At 36.2% G+C, this 24,037-nt stretch overlaps 1 protein-coding gene across 3 annotated transcripts in view; it reads right to left on the bottom strand.

Moving 5' to 3' along the window:
* LOC148840578 (cGMP-specific 3',5'-cyclic phosphodiesterase-like) overlaps positions 1-24,037 on the bottom strand; it is a 65,144-nt gene that overhangs the window by 20,853 nt on the left and 20,254 nt on the right. The window contains exons 1-7 of one of the 3 annotated variants that reach the window (XM_088919817.1): positions 18,229-18,326; positions 14,034-14,622; positions 10,283-10,372; positions 8,355-8,426; positions 8,003-8,092; positions 7,019-7,156; positions 4,184-4,251 (exon numbers count right to left, since the gene is read on the bottom strand). In XM_088919817.1, the coding sequence (XP_088775943.1) occupies positions 4,184-4,251; positions 7,019-7,156; positions 8,003-8,092; positions 8,355-8,426; positions 10,283-10,372; positions 14,034-14,622; positions 18,229-18,326 (1,145 nt within the window). Of the gene's footprint in view, positions 1-4,183; positions 4,252-7,018; positions 7,157-8,002; positions 8,093-8,354; positions 8,427-10,282; positions 10,373-14,033; positions 14,623-18,228; positions 18,327-24,037 lie in introns of those variants that run through there. The other 2 variants (XM_088919816.1, XM_088919818.1) reach the window with 2 other exon arrangements.

Here is a 24,037-nt window from a genome sequence, read left to right as displayed (position 1 = left end):
GGAACCCCGGTCAGAGGATCAAAAAAGCAACAGGACTCCAAGCCTGGATCATACCCCAGTGGCACCATGGACCCAAGCATTGGAGACATCCAAATAAACAATATCAAAATTGGCTAGGATCCAGTGTTGCCAAGGAAGGGAATATGTAGGCTCCGAACATAGTGCCACTTCCCTTTTAGCTGAGGTCAGACCAGTCAACTACAGTAGATCTGTTTCTGCGGACCATGTTAGAGTCATTTTCTAGCAAGAGAGCCAAGGGAGAACAAGGAATATCCCTGTTTAGAACAGTGGATAAAGAAAAAGAGACCTGTTTCCCTATATTTACCACTTCCAGACAATCACATAACATCAGTAAAAAGATGCCGCACAACACTACCTGGACAGAACTTACACAAAGAACTAGGGACTACTTTCTTGTGATATACTCTATGAGAGATCAAATGTACTCCGAGGAGAAAATTTAAGTGGATCATTACAGAATTAGGATTTGTGGGAGTAGAATTTATATACTGTAATCGCAAATACTCTCCCAAGAAATAACTTCATTGCAAACTTTGAGTCTGTGTTAAAAACTTGAAAAAGAGAAAGTCCTTTGTTTTGTCCCTGAAGTCAAATAGATAATGTACTGATGCCTTAAATAACTCTCAGGTCTCAACAATCCCCCAAGGGATGTCATGGGTATGCTTCGCAGGACGAAGAAACAAGTATAAAATTTAAGAGAAGCCAGAGATCTCATGCATGGATGCAATTTCAACTGCTAGAATAATTCGCTTGTTCTAGGAGTTGAAACTGCATTCCTTGCACCCCCCATCATCGAAAATGTCTGCTAAAATGTGGAATAGCTTTGTTACTCCGATGAGAAAAAGAGAAAGGGGAATCAACTGTAATGAGTTTATGATTACGGAAAATAGAACAATGTGAATACTGTGTTTTTTGTTTTTTTTATAACTTATAATATAAAAATAATATAATAAGATTGAAGTGATATGGAAAGACTAGGCTTTGTTCAAGTGGATGCCACGATATACAGTAGGAGCGACAGCAGTTAAACCAAACAGACAATAAACATGAACCAAAGGAGTAATTGCAGGACCTTCTAAGATAATGGTGCACTAAGTAACCCCCTGGATCTGCATGTACATTTGCAGAAGGAAGAGACTAAGAAGTTTCTTACTTTCCTTTATGAAATTAAGCCAATTCCTAATTTTACTTGAAGTTCACCAACAACAATCATCCTCCAAAATGGTACCAAACAATCTTAATTTGAATTGAACTTTTATTTACAATTAGCTAAACATTTTCAGATACTGTGTAGACGTAGTAGAAACAGAAAAAACAAAAGTACTAGTAAGGATTAGTATTTGTTGTTGTTGTTACTTTTAATAGTATTAACAAATTCCCTTACTAAATGTGGCTACAAGATTGCTAGCTACAGTATAAGAGATACTCAACACACTCTAATTTTGAGCATGGCCATGCAGTCACATACAGTATATAAGTATTGGCAGCCTTCATCTGTGCTGATGTTACCTACTAATTTCTAATAAGGGAAATCACATTTCTGAGATATTGTGGATGTATGTATTTCCTCCCTCTGTCTTAATTTAAATAATGCCGTGGAAAATCTGGAATCTGGAATACTTGAAGGTGCCAAACACTTTGAGTGTACCTCAGTTTTACAGACATACAGTAAAGAGACTAAATCTTCTGTCTGAAATCCAAGCATGAAAAGTGTGCAAGTAGATTGTTTTTTCCAACATTTATAAAACATATGATGATAACCTTACTATAGTATGGTGTCCTGAGCAATAAAAACACTCATTGGCCAAAATGTAAGGATTCTCCAGAAAAACTAATAGATTGTCTGGCAAAGTGCGAGTGGGTTAGTAATTATTGCTCTGTACCTCCTCTTGTCAGAACAATGCCCAGACCTTAGTCCTAGTGAAAATTAGTGGAACCTCCAGAATGCGGAGTTCAGTCCTACACCCTATTGCTCTCATAACCTCATCTAAATGTGACATTTCTTCATACAACAGTAGCTACTATTCAAATATGATACAATAAGGTACTGACCTGAAAATAGGTATGAATAAATTGGATACAATAATGGTGCATCTTGATAAATTGTAACTGTGGTTGTAGACATGAACCCCATCAGCATGTTAAAATGGCAACTACTTATAGCATTGCTTTGTAACATCTTATTTTTAAGTATCCTGAATCGCCAATAGCTTTAGATTTATTTTTTCGATTTCCGAAATGTAGGTACAGAAAGATAAAACCCTGTCTTTTAATTTACTGCAAATTTCTCAAATGCAAAAAGTCAAAGTTTTTAAAGGTTTTTAGAAATAGATTACCAAACCACAATTTTTATATAGACTACAGTATGTGCATATATAATTCAGCTCATTGAGTCAATACTGGGTAGAAGCACCTTTGGCACCAACTACAGCTAGTTAAGTCACTACCATTTTTGCACAGTTATCAATAATGGTTATGGTATTTTCTTGCCATTCACCCACATAGGCCAGGTTTGTGCATATCAACAATAATTAGGACGCTTTTGTTGTGTAAAAAAAGAGACATAACAGTTACAAGTCACTGTTTGCTTCACAATGGTATTCCAAACCAGTTTCCTCCCTGTCCTTATGCTCGGTTTGAAAGGGCGGTCTGATCTACAGTAGGTAGAGTCTGGGCGGGGTGATGCACATTCCACTCCTTAGTGATACATTGAACTTAAAGTGATGTGAAACCTTCACCTGATCAGCACTTCTTCTCTGACTTGTTTCAAAATATCCCTGGTTGACCTGTTACATTGCTATAGGAGTTGAAATTCAAAAATAGCAGTTTTAAAGAGTATTACTGCTGATCTGGTCTTAGGGTTCAGAAGTTTTAACAAAGAAGTGTTTTAAGTTGCCATTTACTACAGCTAATTCTGAAAGTTTATTATGGTATGAAATGTACAGTAGGTCAATTAATAGTGAATATTATGTAAGCTATATTTGGAATAGGAGAGTTAAATGTTAAAATGTTTTTTTTTTCTTTAAGAGAGTTAACTGCCTTTCCTGCAAATTGCAAAACTGCAAACATTTTAGAAAAATGTATTTTCCCCTTAGCGTACTCAAAGTTCAGTTGTTTAACAGCATTAAAATAAGAGGGTAGGGACTCGCTTAAAAGCCTTCATAACTAATTACAGTTTTCTATTAATTAAACTGGTCTATGAAAACTGACCAGAGCAAACTATTAGGCAGGCATAATGGGACAGGTAGGGTGTTTATCCTGTATCTGAAAAACTGAATCAAACAAGTTAATTGACCTGCATATTTAAAAAATCTTCTTCAAATGAACAGTTGCACTGAATCTTTTAGGGTTTTGTAAACAACCAATCCTGAACAGTTTTACAATTATTTTTACACCAATATGCACTGAGAAACACTGTCCGTCCCACAGGTGGATTCCTATTAAAACATATTAGACCAATATACTCCAACCTTTACACATACAATTCTAATTTCTACTGCCTACACGATGAATGTATGAAACATTGCTGTTAACACTAACCCTTGTACAGTACAGTATGTTTCACGCCAAACATGGTAGGTGTCATTGTAGTCCGCATACAACTAACATCTGATCCACAGTCCTTCCTGCATATACTGTACCAAGATGTCCATGTCTATTTTGCTCTCACAACTCACAACAGTTGAATAGCAACTTGCCATATTTTATGCCCACTCCAGGTCATCACCTGCCTGGTGAAAACTTCCGCTTAGTGCACACTGATCAACGAACCATGGAGCTATCAATGTAGTAACAATAAAATGAAATATTACAGTGTGGCAAAACTGTACAAACCAAGCTGGTCAGCCTCCTGCTCCATCATTCAAACTGCTCCTAGTTAAACAAGGTTCAGAGCACTACTCCATGTGATTGTATGCTTATGTATTGCATCTGGCACTTTCAATACATATACTGTAGAAGCCTAACTTCAATATATTGCACTTCTGTTGATACTTTCATGGTTTACATATTACTGTAAGTCACAACTACTGTAAGTACTATACATTCTTTCTGTGCTAATATACTCCTTAACACCTTTACTGTCACATTGCTTTACTATAGTATTTTATTGTGTTGGAACTTGCTTGGGTGCCTTCAGAACTGCTTTACAGTATTCACTTACCTTTTTGGAACTTCAGGAGACTCACCAAGTTCCTCATATTCCATGTGAAACACACTAGAAAACGAGTTCTGTAATGAAACATGGAAAGATTACCTTTCTTCTGGTTATAGTTAGTGAGAAAGTTAATGTACACAAATTTGTTATCAGTCACCAGTGACACACAATGTACACAATATGAGCATATGGGATAATATACTTAAGTGTGTTTTTCTAAGCATATCAGATATCTGTGCAAAAACTGGTACGCTGGCCTGAGTGAACATGTAATAAATAAGAGAGACACATTTTGAACTCTTAACAGCTGTTCACCATGAAATGAATATCTGATATATTACCCATCAATGCTGCCAACATTTTATTTCATTTCAGCATTCCATGAGAGAGATTTATCACCTTATAGGGACTTGTTTAGAGAGAACATCCAGTGGAAAGATTTTTAGTTTTTAAACACAATGAGATGAATCACACTGTGTCAGCAGTTTCTATCACCACCATTGAAATTAAGGCTTTTTCTTCACTTGGGCCTTTTTACTGATCAACTTGTTGTCAGGAAACCCAAATCACATTCACAGAGAAAACACAGAAAGAGTATCAGCACAGAAGCTGAAATTCATGTTTGTTTTTTACCCATTTCCCCACACAAATATACTGTAGGCTCCCTGTGCCAGTTCACCCATTAATACTCAAAAGTCAGATATTGTTATTTCTATTTTTTATAGTTTTAAAAGTAGTTTAAAAATGTTTCTGGACATGAAAGTTCAAATCGTTGTTTTTCTCACATTCTCACATTCTGTATATTTTTATTATTTCTTTCCGCACTCATCACATTACAAATGTTTTTAAAAATACTTAATGTAAAAATAGTGTCAACCTATACTCTGGCCTCAGAACTGGGAAGCTGAGCGATTTAACCCCCCACAGGAGGGTTGAATCACTGCTGTTAATAAGTCCTTACACTTATATAATAATTCCTAGCAGATATATAGCACTTTTCTGGATACTCCACTCAAAGTGTATTAAAATAGGCAATAGGAACTCCCCTCCACCACCACCAGTGTGTAGCCCCACCTGGATGATGACACGGCAGCCACAGTGCACCAGTACACTCCCCACACATTATTTTTCAGTGGGGAGGACAACAGAGTGATGAAGCCTATGCATAGATGGGGATTATTAGGAGGCCATGACTGGTAAAGGCCGAGGGAAAAATGGGCATGGACAATGGGGTATCACTCTTACACTTCCCGAGAAATGCCCTGAGATTTTTAATGACCACAGAGAGTGAGTTTTATATCTCATCCGAAGGACGGCACATTTTTATTTTACAGTATAGTGTTCCCATTTCTTTACTGAGGCATTAGGACCCAAAAAGACTGCAGGGTGAGCACCCCCCTACTGGTCCACTAACTCCTCTTCCAGCAGAAACCTTAGCTTTCCCAGGAGGTCTCCCATCACAGGTACTGGCCAGACTCACACCTGCTCAGCTTCAATGGGCTACCAGTTGTGAGTTGCAGGGTAATATAGCTGCAGATATACAGTAGCTGTTGGTTAGCAAGGTACTTCAGTTATGCAGCTTCAATAAAATACTATATAAATGGTTACAAATGTAAGCTGGCTGGGACAAAAGACTCAGCTAAATAAATGAATACTAATAACATGTTAGAGGACATCTTCATTCTCCAGGCCATAACAGATGACAGGTGTTTTTGAATAGCTTTCTTCAAGTCTTTTTCTTGACCAAAACATTATAGTTCAAAGGACACTGTGCTGTGAAATGGCATAATTAGGCATTGGTGTGTTTATCATTTCCTGGCTGTTTTAATTTCATTTAATTTAAACTGTTTAGCTGAGTTTCATTATCACTCAATTATAAGCATGTGTGTTTCACCTGCATCTTGTTTCGCAGAAAGCTTTGAAATCTTTGAAAATCTATCTTTTTTTAGAACAAAATGTATATCAATAGCAACTGTGGGGGAGCATTTTATCCACTAAACCTTTATGTCCAGTAATGCCAATGGCAGAACTGAACGGTTTTCTGTTACACATACTGTAAGTTATACTTTTTATTATGTGACAAAACTGCTTAGATTAATAATGCACCAATCTATCAATTTTATCAGATTAAAAAATCACACATTCTTCCCAGTTCAGTTATTTATAGTCTTGAAAACAAACTGTCACCACTGGATCATCAAGATATTGTTTATTTTACTATTATTTATTCATATCATGAAACAAACATGGTTTAATAACCATTTTTGATTAATAAAAACAAAATAGCTTTTATTAATCAAAAAAGTATTAAAATCTAATAAAGATTAGATTAAATAAATTCTAGAGAATTACTGTGTGCTCTATGGAAGAACAAATTCATATAGTAAACTGCCTTAGGGCTGTTTCTTTTCTTTATCTGATTGTCTGGGTTTCATTGTTTGAAGTGGATAAACTATTATCTTGGATTCTGTAGAAATTACAGCCCAATGACCAATTTCCTTTTGGGACTTTTGTACTATTGGCAAGTTCTGCTCTATTTGTGTTAGACATGTTTGGAAAAGATGGATATTGTCAGCCCACTTACATCTTCACAAAGCATAATTCGTAATTCAAAAGATTTGAAAAAGTTTTCCTTATCGTCTGCTTCATTCCTCTCGTACTATAATGATAGTATTCTTTGTTAGAAAATTCGTCATCAGACGTCCTACTATAAACGTCAACACAATGAATTATAAAGGGCAGAAACAGTGACTCCCTGTAGTACAATACACTTACTACAATATCACATTGTAATTGAAACAATGTGAAGCCTTTTCAGTTTTGTATAGTTATTTCACTCACCATAGAGTCTCCATCTGCTATGAATACAGTGCAGCCCTGCGCTTGCATGAATGACAATATTGTTGCTGCAATCTTCTTCAGAATTACTTCAAGGGATTGTTGTTCTTCAAATATCAAGCTGGCTAAATCAAGCAGCACCTAATGTAGCAGAAAGAACTAATAAATTAGAATCATACTATTGGCAAAATTATGAAACTTGTGACAGAGACGGGTGCAAGTTATATGTCATGCACATTCTTCATAACGATATATCAGACTATAACATTTAAATTACTTAAAGTTAAGGTTTAACAATAGTTTTGGATGCTGCACAACAAAATAACTTGTGATGGATTAAAAATGGAGCAAGTAAAAGGACTCTCTAACAGGATTTTGGTGTATATAAAATTATGACGAGTGAAATAACTTGAAATGGCTTGCTACTAACTCCTCTCACCAACGGAAATGTGTCGTGACTCACATTTCAAGACAGTGTTTTTTTGCCTGTGCTTTTAAATTTCTTTTTATGTTTATACTGCCTTGATTAAAAGGTGTTATAAAATAGTTCACTTTCCTCTTCTCCTTATTCATCTAAAAATAGCATAGAATGTGTATCCTTAATCTTATTAATGACTTGTATGGAGTAAAGTTTCGGGTTTTCTTCTTAAACATTGCATTTCAGGCAGTAAAAGAGTCATTTTACACACAGTAAGAAAGTAGAATCACAGGTAACTTCATTTACTGCAGATCAGGATTAAATCATAACTTACTAAAAACACCTACTAAATGTAAAATACAGTTTTTAAGGCTGTATCAAGTGTATCGAGCTGTGCTTTTTTCCTTTTGCAGAGAAATTCAAGGTTTGTTGTAATCTGCCTTTGTGGAAATCAGTGTAGATTGCTTTGGTCCATTATTTTATTCTCAGTAAACACATTTCAAATTAAAATGCTTCTGTATTCTTAATAAACACTTGCATCATGAAATATGTAATTCTCGAGATTATACCTGGTTACGGCGGTTTTCAAGCCTTGAAGTCTCATACAGCTGGGCGTTGTGGAGAACAATCCCACAAAAGGCCAAATATGCTGCGAAATCCTATAAATAGATTCAGGTTAATTATTACTTTAATATACACTTTCTGACCATGACCCTTACAATAAGTCCTCATAGCATTTGAATATACAGCTACTCAAACAATGCAAACAATACAGCAGACCTACAGTAACTTACGTTATAAGACTTTAGTGTAAACACACATGGAAACCTACGAGATAGTAGATAAAGTACCAAAGAATACTAGAAAAAAGCAAAAGCAGTCATGAAAAATAATGAGAAACTGATACAGAATAGAATTTACCTTTTCATCTTGTTCAGTAAAAGTGCCATTTTTGCCACACTTTTTATTTATCGCCTGTGCCACACCAACAACCTGTTTGGGGAAATAACAAAACAGATAAAAAAGTGCACTAGATTTAAAAATATATTTATTTTCATAGTTTCTCACGAAACTTTGGCATATTCATTTTCGCAAGTCTATTGTACTGCACCTGCTAAGGAGTTCCTCTGGTCCCATGTAAGTAAAATATACTATAGGAACAAGCATCAATTTAATAGCAATCCTACCTACAATTTACAAAAGCTTTAAAAAGCATAGCACTCCAGAAATCTTGGGATTTCTAACTGTATATTATACTGTATACTGTAAGTTAACCAATTGGTATTTGTGATAATGAGATTAACATGAATGACAACAACAATTTACAAATTATTTTTGGGTAATTACATGCATACTTTTGATCACATTAGAAAAAAAAACTAATGATGGCAGCAGCAGAATGAATTCTGAATCTGTTTGGAGATACATACTGTCTGCACATGTACTGTGAATGCTTTCATACTTATTGGGCAGCACTTCGACAGACAGGATAAAAATGACCCAAACCATGGGACACATACAGTACAACCACGAGGAAAAAAGAAATCAGGAGAAAAAAAGTGTAAACTCATTCATCAAATCAGTCTCTGGGTTTAAATGAAACTGTGCATGCATTTTACACGCTACAGGAAAAATGGAAGTCAGAACAACACCAGAACAGGCAAGAACTCAAAGTGGTTACAGCAAAACATCTCAAATGATTACACAAGGTGCTTGTGTTGTAGGATTTTTGTACTTATTGCCTCAAAGGAACATGCAATTAAATATGACATTTACTCTGAAATGTACTTCATGTTCTTGTGTAGCAACACACGTGGTCACTGGGGTGAGCTGACTGTTTACTGGGTTAAACACAATGACTTTGTTCTAATGAGATAACATTTATGCAGGAAATTGCCTATTTCTCTTTTGCAGAACTGTCAACAATATCAAAAAGAAAATTTGAAAATCACATAAACCAAACTGTTCTGAGGCCATAGAGCAATCTCTTATGCTTCACAAATGAACAGACGTAACAGAAATACTCCAAATGGACCCCTGAAAAAATGTAGCTGGTTGTTCAGCATTTTTAATATTGCATTTTTCCTATTTTTACTGAAATAAGTGTTTCAGAAGATTGGGCCTCCCCTTAATACTACCCAGGACAATTAAGGTAACAATTACTTGTTGGCAGAGCAATTACCTGCAACAGTACAGAACCTTGTACTGTTCTTTTCTCCATGTGTTTTAACACTCACAAATCTTACCTGTCAATAGGAAGGAAGACAGAACACTTGCTAACACTATGAAGCTCTGTCTGGAAGCACAAAGTTAGCTGATTCTCCAGTCATCTATGACTCTGTCCAATGTGGAGCAGACCCACGTACAGTACAGTTAACAGTGTGACCTTCAGATCAAAGCCATTCTCCTGGATGTAGGAGAAATCCAGCACCAGGCAAAATGAAGACTCCAAGAGCATAAGGTTTGAGCTCAGGTAATGGGCACTTTTCTTTTTTATACACGGGGGATTTCTCTTCTGCCCATTCAATTCTTTTGGCGTCTTCCAATGGAAATTGCCTTTATCTGCTTTTGGTAGAACAAGGGTCAAGGGGCATTAAAGTCCAAGGATACTGTACATCACGTTACAGGTCTCTTTAAATCATCACATGGCATAAGCCTGGGAAAAGAGTTGCCATTGCTCATTTAAACAAATAATGAGTTCAATTAGTTAACGGAGGACCTGATAAAAAAGGCTATGCCATTTGAGGACTGGAGTCACGAAGCCCAGTAACAGAAAAAATGAAACTTGTCAGTTAACAAATATTCAGCAAGTACACAAAAAAAATGAGAAAATGAAAGACATACTGTACCTCCTCTCTGTGGTTCTTAATTGGCATGCACAAAATACTCTGTGTCTTGTACCCTGTAATATGATCAACCTCTGCGTTGAACCTTGCATCCTGCAAAAATAAACATGATTTGCTTGTAAGGTAATATTATTACCAGGTTAGAAAAAGAGATAGTCACGTGAAGTCTAACTACTAAATTCAATTAAACCTTTATTTCTGTATTCTAAACTCCACTCAAATGCAGATCCACATAGGATAAAAGCAGATCCAAAACAAACATTCCTCAAATTGCCTGTCAGTAGTTTTATCTTTGTGGGAACATCATGCAATTAATCTGCTCCTTTATACACTCCACTTTCGTTTACTTAAACCTGTGATGTAGTTAAGAGTAATGAACAATTTCTGCAACAGTTTGTTTAAGATCTAAAAAGAACACCTGATATATAACCCCTCTATCTTCAATTTACATTTACTGCCCAGGGCACATTTTAAAATACATTTTTTCACAACTGAAAAAAATATTGCCAGGTTAAAAAAAGTAAAAGTCGAAATGCTGCAGAGCTTAAGGCAAAAGCTGAGTCAAGCATTTTTTATAAACAGTTCAGCCATTTTAATTGACAGCAAAAAAAAGTTACTTCTCAGTAGAATACGAAATGCCCAATCATGATGTAGTTGGTGAAAAAAGTTCCCTGTCATTTCCAGTTTTAATTAGCACAGTGAGGTTGAAAGCATGAGCCTCAGGGACTATAGAAAAGCAGCACAAAAACAATCTAATGTAAGCTAGGATATCTAGTCAAAATAAATTCCCATCACAATCAGATGGACACCAGCAGTTTATGAAAGCCAAAATATTTTTTATGGTTGAGTTGAGTCTAGCTGGGTAATGTGTCTATTATGACGCAGGAAATCCAGTATCTAGATCACATTTCAGTTTACATGATAGCGGTTGTTTTTTTTTTTTGCTCCCAAAATCATGTCACGCTTGCCTGCTTAAATGCAAGATTGCTGCTCTAATTGGCCACAGGTGGATTTGAAAACAGTAGGGTTTCAACTCCCACAGAGCCTTTCTGAAAACAGACTGCAACCTATCAAAATGAGCATCTTATTAAAACAGTCGAAAAAGCTGCCATTTGTGACAGTTGGGCAGCAATGTATATAACATACTGTCTGCAAAGCAAACAACACAATAAAGGAGAGATTTATTGGCGGCTTCTCTACTACACAATACATACTCAACTCTGAGGCCATTTTTTAACAATAAGAATAGTTACAGTTCATCAATGTCATTTGTGTCTTTTAAAAGACCTGTTCATGTACAGTGGATAAATACAGTGCAGAGAAAATGCTTGTGAACCCCCTAGTTTGGCCCATATTATTGTATATTTTAGACTTAAAACATTATTAGACATTATAACATTATTAGTCTTTGTAAAAGGGGACGACAACCCGATTAAGCATATAACACAAAGATTTATTTGCATTACTAAATCAACAAAATCATCCAACCTCCTTGAGGAGCAATGACTTGAACTAGACATTTCCTGTAAGCGTTTTATTAGTCTCTCAAATTTGCAGATAAAATGCTGAAATCATGGTTCCATCAATAAAGCAGCAGAGCAGCCCCAAACCATGATTACTGCTGTGTTGCATTATCAATGCACAAAATGTTTCTCACTGTTGCTCAGAGTTCAACCATTGACCCGTTTGTCCAGAGAACAGAGATCTTCCTGTAGTCTTGTGGATCATGCAGGTGAACTTGAACCAAACAGCAAGATTCTTTTTAAACAACACTGGTTTCTTCCTGGCTTTCCTTACATGAAAACCAATCCTGTTCAGTCTTTTCCTGGTGGTTATGGTGTGAACACTGATATTACACGCAGGAAGAGAGGCCTACAGATCCTTAGATGTTACCCTGAGATTCTCAGTGACTGGATACTTTTCCAGGTTGTTCTTTGGGACTTTAATGGTGGGACTACCGGTCTTCAGTAGAGACACCATGTTCTTGCATATTTGCAGAATGTGGATTGTCTGAGAGTGGATGGGTGGATTCCCAGTGTATAAAAATGGTTTTGCAACACTCTCTGGACTCATTTGCAGAACTACATTTCTGAGGTCCTATGAAATCTTTTCTGATTATAACATGCCAAATTTCCATTACCATTTATGTTGAAGACCAAACTTACAAAATTTCTCATCATTATATATTATAGGGGTGTCCAGACTCAGTGCTTGTTTACTCAATTATTTAACCACCCGATTCCAAATATCCCTTTCATTGTGCTTCACTTATTCTTTTATACATACAGTAAGTCTTATATTTTTCCATATTTCTTCTTAAAATACAGTACCTTTGTGTCTTAAAGATAAAAATGATAAATATTAACCTTTTACCTTTTGGTTATTTAAGAAAAGATCAGTTGCATTTAAAATATGAAATCGTATTGGGCATTCGAACACATTTTCTCAGCACTGTGTGTATCTTTTGTGTGTGTTGTGAGAAAGTTGTTTCTGTTTATTGTTTATTAAAAAAGAACACTTTCCTAAACAGTTCTACTATTATGAACTAATTACAAAATGTGCAAATGTTGTATCTTTCCCTGCAAAAAGCAAACAACAGAGAATCTTCACAAATCTTATTTTTCTAAGTGATCACTGAAAGCAATACTAAAGTGCCATGAAGCCCACCAAACCAGGTTAGCCATTTGAGATGACAGCCTGGAGACCTACATGTAAGGAACAGAATTGACTGGAAAAACCTGAGTGCCATACTTAGTTCATGTGCACTACAGAAGCCTCCCACACAGTAAGTCATGTGTACAACAGTAGGCTCTCACACCATTTGAACCCATGACCTTCCAGCCCAGAGTCTAAATGGGGTTAATTCTGAAATACAGATGTTCGAGAACATAGAATAAGGATGTGAAGTGTGCAATAGAAAAAGTCAAGATACTTGTGAAGGATATCTGTATTTTAGTTTTGACCTACACCACAAAAACAAGGAGAACATGGAGTACATATGTTATAACTTCAGATTCCTAAGTGATTAGAAGTATGGAAAAAACATATTTTTTCCCAAAAAAATAAGTAGTAATTGAAAAGCTCAATCAAAATACTTTTTGGCTAATATGCACAACTTAGCTTGGCAACATTTCAGCACATCCACAACAATGCCTAAAAAAAGCTTCCCAATCTAAGTCTTCAGACTTCTTGTAATACAAAATGTAATATCTGTTTGTGTTCGGGGGATTGTGTTATTTAGCTTCAAGAAAAAAATATATTCTCTTAACTTATCTACAACCTTTCAAAATGCACCTTTCATTGCTAACATTACATAGTTGCTCTTTTACTTAATAGATGCTTCAATTTTAAAAGTCATGTACTTGCACAATTTTATATCCTTTTAACGCATTTAAATTGAAAAAATATTAAATGGCTATTTTTTAGGTTAAGTACATACTGTATGTGATTCATCATCAACATCCTTAGTTCCATGCATTTACCTCTCGTCTAATGATCATTAAGCTTTGACAACGCTTGGTTCAGGACTTAAGTATTGCTATGGAGACGTTAAAGCTCTGTCTCATAACACTTTCAAAGTCACATCTTCATGCAAACATCAGAACAAACACACTGTAATATAATGCTAGAAACAAGTGTTATTCAAAACACTTCTGAAGTTAAATGAAGTTAATTTTTTAAAGTTAAATAAGCTCCACACTGAATTTTTCAATCAAAGAAATGAAGAGTAAAGAGATTCAGAAATCTTGAGTACCTCATAAGCATTTTTGATATTGAGTGGCTGTCCAGTAGCTGCCACATAGCCCACAATGCCCTTGTTCCACTCCAGACGAATACAGTTGTTTGAAGCTTCTTCTAATGTTGAGCCCTCTGCCAAGTCAAACAGTCTACTGACCAGGAATTTCTCATTGGAGCTGTCCTCACAGACCAGGAAGAGCGAGTACCGATCGGCGTCTATAAGTGCATTGATGTGCAGGAAAATCTTGTGGCAGAGTGCTGTTACATCCAGGTGGCTGGAGATATCCTTCACCAGCTCCAGAAGCCGAGTGCACTGGTCACTCACCTGGACCTCACCTGCCTGCAGTCTCTGGGCTTTTAGGGGCACCTGTACCTTCTCTGAGTCACTAACAAAAGTCAAGGAGCCCTCCGAGTCTTTGCAAACAATGGGCCGCAGTGGTCTGTCAAATTCAGAAGCAGAGATTTTCCGGGTGGGGGTCCCAGGGGTAGTGTTCTCCTGGCGGCCGCTCTGATGAACAGGGCCCGGTTCTGCCTGAGCTCTGCTTCCTTCTTTGGAGGGAGGGATCGAATGGACTCTTTCAGCAAACCATGCGTTGACCATCTCCCTGCAAAAACCAGATCTCATTTACAGCCCCCCTTGCTATTCTATGACATTCATGTAGCTGCGTGTTATCACATTAACATTTGTCATCAGATGCAACATAAGAAAAAGAGTGTATCAACTAATGAGACACCTGTCCCTTATAAATCCATTTCTAAGCTGTTAAACCTAATGTATAAGGTGCAGATTAATCTGTGACTAAAGTCATAAAGAAAATCAAATAAAAATAACTGATTATATAAGTATCCATAAATTGACTTAATGTGTTAGTCATCTTTTCTAGGATTAAATCCTGAGATTCTCAGATTTTGGGATGTTTGTTTCTATTGGCTACAAAACATGATATTCAATTAAGCTAATTAAACACTGGGGAAATGCTCACTTCAAAAGTCACCTACTGTACAGTACAAAACTAGGACAGCAACTACCCATGAGTGGAGCCTGTAATAAATCATTAGGCAGCTTGGAAAAGCTGAGTTTTCAGTAGATGTCTGACATTTTCCTTTGAATGCTTTTACTTCTGTTATGCTCAAGTGAAAACTGACTGATAAATAAATACTAAACCTCTTCATTTCAACAAAAAAAAACACACAATTATTTTTTAAGGTATATGGTCATGGAGAAGAGATACTAGAAATAAATTACTAGCTTTTTGTATGAATGACAGTGGCCTCTGTTTGCAAGAACCCCCTCCAGAAAGCCTGTTTCTGTGAAATCCTCTAACAGAAATCTGAAGTCATCAGTTTTTAAGAAGTACAGAAGTTCACCACCAGTGGCTGCTACACTATGTCATATTATCTATAAACCTTTTTAACTCTTTTTTTAAATGAACGGGTTCATAATTTCAGCTCAAAGGTTTCACTAAAATGGGTGTTAAAATGCAAAATGTGAACTGAGTGTCCAGATTTGTTTAAAAAAAAACAACAAAAGTGGGAAAGGAATTCACTCAAGATTCAGTTAATGCTGTTACCTTGATCACTTTCTAAAGTTTTGATATAATGCATACTTGGTAATCTGTTGAACAATTTACAGGAATAAAAAGGATTGAGAAAGGAATAATCAGAATCAGATTTTTTTCCTTAAAAAAATATTAGTCTGATTAGTATACAAGGATAAAATGGAGGTATACATTTGCTTACTTAATAATATTTTAATAATTTAGCCCTTGGAGTCTAAAATTCAATTTCCCTACGTAATTAGGAGCTGAATATATGCACTGAAATAAACCTTTGGGCCTAACGTCCATAAAGCCTCAGTGTTTGTGTTACTCTGCTGCATATTAAAATATGTAACCTTAGAAGTCTTGCTAACTGCTGCTCTTTCAATAAAACAGCATATTTAATTTAAATTAAAAGTTCAAAATCTCAGATCAATCAACACTATTTAATCCTTTACAGTCTTACAAGTTCTGTTTTGTTAGCATCAACAGTCGATTTTTAAAATACTGTATATTTCTGCTTGTAAGTAAAGGATGAAAACATGCTTCTTAAGATTGCTTTTTTTTCTCTTCCCATTGATCCTTAACACTTTATGGTTTCTGCTTCTTCTTGTTTTGTCTGTTTTATTTAATCTTCCTTGATTCTTTGTTTCTGTTTTCATGAACAGCAGCTACAGTAAAAAGAACACCAAAACAGAAGGAGCAATTTAATTTAAAAAGCAATATCTACAGTATGTATTGTTTTGTGAGGTGTACAACATACAGTAATTACAGTCTGACGTACTGTTGTTCATAAAAAAGTTCTCTGATAACTGTAAACAATTTTATGACTTGTATTATTTACCGACTGACACCTCCTTGTCATGCAACATAAATGCACTGCTGAATGCACAATGAAAAATAAAATTCTGGCAAATAAAGACTACTTTGTTCTAAAACTCACTTGACAGCATACCTCCCACTTATATTCTTGGATTGTTTTCACCTCCTGATAATCCTAAACAAAGCTAACGCACGGTAATTAAAAATTTAAAAGCAGTGATTCCTCAAAAAATGGTACATTACATCTTTTTAAAAAAACCTTTTACATCAATATAGTTACAGCTTACTTTCCAAAAAGAAGCCAATTCACTATAATTTTGATTGTTATAATGTACAGTCTCCTGACATATACCATAAAAGGCACTATATAAATTCTATATAAGAAGTTATTACAGGTATCTCTGACATTTTATGCAGATTACTCTGAACACAAACCATAATGATATAAGTGATAGTATAAACTCATGTAAAATAAGAAGGATAAGGAATATGAGGATTCTTAGATCACAGAGGATTTTTAAGTGTGTGAGGGGAAAAAATAAAATGAGGACCTGAATAAATCTTCACTGAATTTACTAGATTTTCTTTAGATGCAGGTAAAATGTAAGATGTAAAAAGTACATCTTAAATATGTATTACTGTAATTATGCTACATCAGGTCAATTTCACTGCAAAGCAGATATTTCAAAGGATATACTTGTTAAGGCAAGGGAAAACAAATATGCCTGCAATCAAAATTATATTGATGGTATTGATTAATACTATGTGAGAGTGTACTTCTGCCATTCATTGCCAAAACGCCAATATAAAAAAAAATAGAATGAATTGTCAAAATTCAGAATTCAGAAAACTTACTCAATTTTAATTATTATTGCAGTAATAGTTATAGTTATTCTTGTACTGCAGTTAAACGTGTGAGGTACGCAAGAAATGAATGGACACAGGATCAGAAAGATTTGTTCCGATCAAGTTATTACAAAAACTGGAGCTCGGGCGAGGTGGATACCATTGTTGCGCGAATTTCACATGGAATTACTCAATCTGAGTGCGAGTAATAACGGAACACAGTTCAGATTTTTATTTTTACGGTTTTAGTTTATTTTGGCATCTCTACCTTCTGACCTGCGTCTGTCCTACGGCACGAACACAAACTGCGACTAAAGAGGATGAGATCTGCGTTAGTAGCCAACGGAAAAAAGCGAAAGACCCATTTCAGCAATACAGTTAACAACGATAACATTTACGTGTACTTAAAAGAAGTACCTTTGGAATATTTTTACAAAGCAGTTAACGAACACATTAACTTTACAACCGTTGTTCACGACACAAATTGCATAGACACAATTACCAAAATACTTTGAGTTGACAATAGAACTGCTAAAGAAAAAGAACCTGGGATTATTCCAACTCTACAGACAAACGTGCCTAAACATTAAATTTAATACAATATTTAAATACATACACAACCCTTTTGATTTTGTGATATCGTCCAATCTTACAGTGTTGCAGTACTGCAAACTACTGAGTACTCCTGTCTACTCCAGACAGGGATCTGCCAAAAGACTGCAACTGGTAAAAGTGTTGCAAATTATAAAAAAATATTTCATCTTTCATGTTATTACTATACCTAAATGTTTGCATTTCAAACGCAACATCAACGTCTTAAACTGCAAAAACAAATGTATTTTTTAAACACACCTTTGTACATTATCAGCACATAGGAAAGTACAGTAGATGAAACTGCAGAGTATGTTTGTAGTTTTAAATAACAAATGCATTGTATTATTACTAGTATAATAAAACTAAATATTTTCCTCTTTCACCGCTGATCAAGCCCCTTGCTGACCTTACCGTGTAGCTTTTCTTACAAAATAAGAATGAGCGAAGTCCAAGTGATCATCCAGCCATGCCTCCATCCTTTCGTTTTCAGAAAGACTGAAATCTTCCATGGTGCGGGACAGATCCCAACGAATGTGCAGGAGAAAACGCTCAAAACCGAAGGGGAGTGCAGCCGGGCACCCGAGCGGTGCTCTTTAAGAGGAGTCAAGCAAAGAACAGAACTCTCTCAGTGTACATGGTGCGACAGAGGCAACGCACTCCGAGCCGCCTCGCAACAGCTGGCCTTTGCATCTGACAGCGCTTCACCCAGTCAGGAGAAAGGGAAAACACGGAAACTCTACACGTTGTGGAACTGCGTGGGGCAGCGCATCTCGCCCTGATAACGCGCAGTTAACAACCATAAAAGAACAGTACAGGAGGATTAAAAAAACAACGACTTGGCATATAACCACCTGATTTACCAAGCTCCAGCAGAAACTAGCTATTTTTCCTCACTCGCTTGAACCACTCTTGAGCGGCATAAAATAAATCCTATGGTTTGTGTATCTTACAACCAAATACTCGGGTAATTTTCGTCTCCAACACAACGTTATGAGTATTGTGCCTATCCCATAATTATAAGATGGGCATTTGGTACGCTGTAAATGTTTCATTAAAAAAAATAATTGGAGGAAAAATTGATTCCTAATGAAAATAGTGCTGTCACACCTCGAAGAGGAGTAGAGTACAGAGACAATGTGACAGGAAAGTCTTGCAGTCACTCCTGGCGGACAAGAAGGCGTTGTCGCACACGGCCGGCAACAGCATCAGCAGAAACGCGTCCTGTGATGTGACCGAAGAAGAAGCATTACCCTATGCTTCTCACGAACCTTAACATGGAAAGCCCCTTGCTTCTGTTCCCACTTGGACCATATTCAATACTCTGGTGTTGTTTTACAAACAGATGGCAGTATTTTTTTTTTCTCATGAGAAAACCCACTGTGCTGAGATGCATATGTGTCTCCTGTTTCCCCCTTCCAGATGAATAATTTAATATCAGGATTGTTCAAACTAAGTGTGCCCCTGGGGCTTCATAGTAAAAAATTACTGTCTATGGTGGATGCTTCCTTTTCCCCTCACTTTTTGCTTTGGCTTATCCTTCTACAACAACTTGAGCTTTAGAGGCAAAATGCTCCTGAAAAGCAGGGTTTCATGTTCTTACCAAATCAAAACCTCCAACAACCAAAGTGCCCATGCTCTAGAACACCCCTAGGGGGAATTTCTGTCATTAAAATGCATTGCAGAACAAACAGGAAAAAGATCACTTTATTGGCCATATACAATTTCTTGTATTAGGAATTTGTCTTTTTTCACATACCCCAGCTTGCTCTCCATGAGACACACAGGCACACAGACGGGGAGAGAGAAGCTTGGGGTCAGAGCGCAGGGTCAGCCATTTATACAGCATCCCTGGAGCAGTTGGGGTGAAGGGCCTTGCTCAGGGACACAACAGAGTCGGATTCCTATGCCGGCCGCAGTATACAAACCGGCAACCTTCCAGCCACAGGCGCAGATCCTGAGCCACAGAGCCACTGCACCGCCCAAGGAATACCTCAATGTAGGTTCTTTCAGTGTTTTAAACAACAATGTTGCACGATTGCTTTCTTGTCACCCTGTATATAATTGAAGAGACTTATTTTGTGGCACAAAATAAAGATTTAGGTGATCAACAGTAGGTGACAGTGAAAGGGTTATAAACTGGAACCTACAGTATACTGACTTCATTTGTGAATACAGGAATCCAGAGAGATGCTATGGCTTTGAGATGATTGTTATTTCTAACAATAAAGTTAGTTATTTTTAGGTTTGAAGTTCATTTATGGAGTAGGTTAGCTAAAGGCCAAAGGTTTGTTGAAATTACATTTATTATTGATAAATGCAATAAGCAGATCAAGGTGAAAATATGCCACAAGCTGTTAAGGCCCTACAGTGAAAAGGGCACATGTACAGTACTACATGCTAGACTTTCCCTATATGAATAGATGTATAGAAAACACTTGTTTTTCTTCAAGAAAATAGTATGCTTTCTCTTTCTGATGTTAATAAAGCTCAGATGATTTAGAAATAAAACAAGAAAGATCAACAAGTTGGTTTATTACTTTGCAAGGAAGGCTTCTGTTATCTGAATCACAGCTACATAATGTTTTTCATCATGTCTCTCTAACCTTGCTCCTTTCTATAAAACACGCAATACATGATGACAATCATGGTTTATTCATTTTTTTTCCTGAACTAAAATCCTCTCTATCCAAAATAGTTCTGGTTTTAAAAGAAATATAAATGCTTTGCATGGAAGAAACTCATCTCAATCTTGGAGAATTCATCAATAATATACTGTGCAATTGCAATTGTTTGTTTAAAAATAATGACAATCTTTCATTTTGAAAGAAAAATAGCAATACAGACACCTGCACACACATAATCATTCAAATAAAAAATCTGAAAGATATACATATATTTATAAAGATACAGTATTTAGATTTTTCAATGACAAAACAGAAATGGCTGAGTTTATTATAGCACTCTAGCATAATGAAGAAACACACTATGTTGTAGGCTATGATCTTATTCTAAATAATGTCATTTCTGTCAATAAATAGATCACAAATGTGAAAATGAGTAGGTTTATCATTGCCTCATACAGTATGTTGCTTATCTTAATTTGCAGCTGTATTGCTACTGTAGCTAAGCAAACCCCTTACACTCCACTGCATCTGTATGAAAATGGATGTTGTCCACATAACATAATGAGAAAATAAGATCTTTATTTAAGATACACATCCATTGAAACAAATGCCAACTAGCTTACTGCACTTAAGATTTTGGCTGAATTAAGTATCCAAAATCTGTCTCTTCACCTCATTTGAAAAAAAAGATCTTTACAAATCACTGTTACAGAAGGTGAAAATGTTCTGTAAATCTTTGCCACAAACAGTGTTGTCACGATCATTCTTTAGGTGCTAGATAATAAGGACACATTATGTTTGACATAATATGAAAGACATTCACTTTCATACTCACAATGAGAATCATGACAATTATTGTAATACACATACTGTACTATCAAATTCAATTTCAATATATGCAACCTCATTATAAGAGAAATTCAGTGTTTCTAATACATTGTATCTGGCATCTGGAAGGAAAATGTAGTAAGGTTAATACAATTTAATGCAGATGTGTGGAGTATTGGAGAATCAGGTTCTCTTTTGGTCTTCTGTTTGTGACCAAAACATTTTGGTTATTTTAGGCTGTCAACATGGGAGTCTTCTGGTCCCTCTTCTCTTTCCAGAGCAGCAAAACTGAGCACAATATTCTACCAGATGACATCTGACTCCTGCACTGTACTATAGTGTGTTTATCCCATTCTACGTTTCTTAAACTGTGTTTCATTTCTTCATATTCCACTTTCCAGAAATTACGGCCTTTGTTTTGGACTCTAATCATGCCCAGACCCAAATTCCAAAGTACCTCTTATATACACTGATTTATTGTTCACAAGACCAGTCACAGTCAGTATACTGTTGGACTGTGGTCCAATTCCACTTGAAAGAATAAGATATATAAATATGAGATTTATACTGTAGGAATGACACAGCTTGGAACAAACATACATGTATGTGAAACTATCATGCAGTACAGATTAACTTTGCATGAAAAGGGGTAAACAGCCATTTAAACCTGAAATAACACAAAACAACAAATTCTGTATTTATCTTGTGTAAAAAACATTAAGATGTTCGATGGTCAGGATATTTTTTAAAACGCCTGTTGATAGTTGCTGCAAAAAGCAAATTCACATTAAATTGAATAGCACTGTACATTTTACAAAGCTACATCCACAATCAATATTAAATCAGATTTCATCTAAACAAAAGATACCAAAGACTTTCTATCAAGGTATCCATTCTTCCTTCCTGGCACAATGAATATGAATGCACTGTCCTACAGTAATACCTGCTGTTGCTAAAATCTGGGGGAGTCAGAGTCAAGCTGTGGTTAGTGGTTTGTGGTCTCTGTGGCATTTCTTTTCCATGTCTAATGTCACTCTACTTAGGTCCACAGCAACATTAGATATGTGCTTTATCTTTGTGTACAGGCCTGCAGTTTATTTTTGTTCTAATTTTCCAATCTAGCTAAACGTATTTTCAAGTTAGGAAACCTTGGAAACACCAGGAGAACCCATCTTGCGTTTTGCTTTTCCAACGGAAGGATCTTCCTAGGGGAACTGACTGCGTGGAGAGTTCAGGAAAACACAGTTTGAGAAACAGCCTTGAAAGGGCAGCCCGTTGCCAAGACTGATTTGCAGTAAAAGATATTATACAGTACTGACCACACATACTGTAAACAAAGTGAAAAGAAAAAGAATTGTGCTCGAAAGATAAACCATGTAGCTCACAATAAAAGATATCCGATGCCATGTAATTGTACAGAATCTCTACATAATTGTGTCTTATTGTTGTTTTATTTCCATCTCCAATGCGGAGGGTAAAGATCTGCATTGAAATATACAAAGTTTAAGGGGACGCTGGAAAAGGGTAATCACACATATTACCTGAGTAAAAGGTATACATACACCACATGTTGTAGCCTCTATGGATACTGTCACTGTGGGAAAATGTAACCAATTCAATGATAAAGTATTCTTCTAGAAAACTACTTCAGTACAAAGGTATGATATCATAGAAGTATTTAATTATCAGAAGCAAAAAAGTAGTCATCTTTAAATTCTGCCCTTGGAAATCTGCTCCCTTCATTTATATTTATCAGAAGGCATTACTATATTACTCACACTCACAGTTAGATCTAAACCTCAAATTGGGAAATAAAATTATTTGATCTATAAAGAATCTTTTATTGTATTTTACACACAAAAACATTCTTTTTTTTTTTGACAATTGCTAAATCCAAAACCTCTTATTCAGCTTCAGTATCAGTTTTGTACTCCTTGGGCTAGAGAATCTAGCAACACTGAAGGATCTGTCACAGACAGCTGAAGCAGCTAGAGGTGTGCCCTCCTTTGAGTGGCTGGCCCTTTCCTGTGTGCAACAACACTTCATAGAAGCCGAAGCATGAGGAAATGTGAGGAATTCATGTGAAGCTCTACAGGGTCCAGCAAGAGCTTTTAAGAACAACTGTTTGGTGTAGTTCAGACCTGTGAGTGAAAATAAATGTTATCGTTATTACACACTGGCAATATATCTCTCTTAAAGCCTCTACCATAGATGAACTTCACTTTCATTGGAGCCTACAATACTGTACATTTAGGACATATTCCTCATAATACTGCCATACACCACATGGTGTAGTCTGTATGGATGCGATGTTTTGCTTGAAGTTAGACTCTCTTACTTTTTTTGATGATGGTACAATATCATCCTTGGGCTAACGGGGCCTGAACATGGATACCATGGAAGACGGCAGCTGCAATCAATTTTGCTTTGAAGGGCCTCTACCGGTGGGTTACAGAACTTGGAGGATCCTCTTGAGGTTTGAGTCATGTTAATTTTGAGGATTGTAAATGTATTTTTGAATGTCCCCTGTCCTTGTTCATTCAGCATGTTCAGAATTCCCTCCACAGCCACATCTCGTCTGAAAGGACTACAGCTTGCGCTCTGCTTCTTCTATTTCAGACGCGAGAACCGATTGCTTGGGTTCGGAACTTAGCAAAAGTAGGAGCTGGAGTCAATGTGAAAAACATTTACAAAAGACGCCAATCAAGTGGAGGGCATAATGTTTTTCTAGGTACTCAAGCCTTATATCCACGTCCAGATTCCCTGCT

The sequence above is a fragment of the Atractosteus spatula genome, chromosome 1 (assembly GCF_055471065.1).
Source record: "Atractosteus spatula isolate fAtrSpa1 chromosome 1, fAtrSpa1.hap1, whole genome shotgun sequence".
NCBI lineage: Eukaryota > Metazoa > Chordata > Actinopteri > Semionotiformes > Lepisosteidae > Atractosteus > Atractosteus spatula.
The sequence above is the reverse complement of the archived record's forward strand: the minus strand, read 5'-3'. Positions and strand labels throughout refer to the sequence as shown.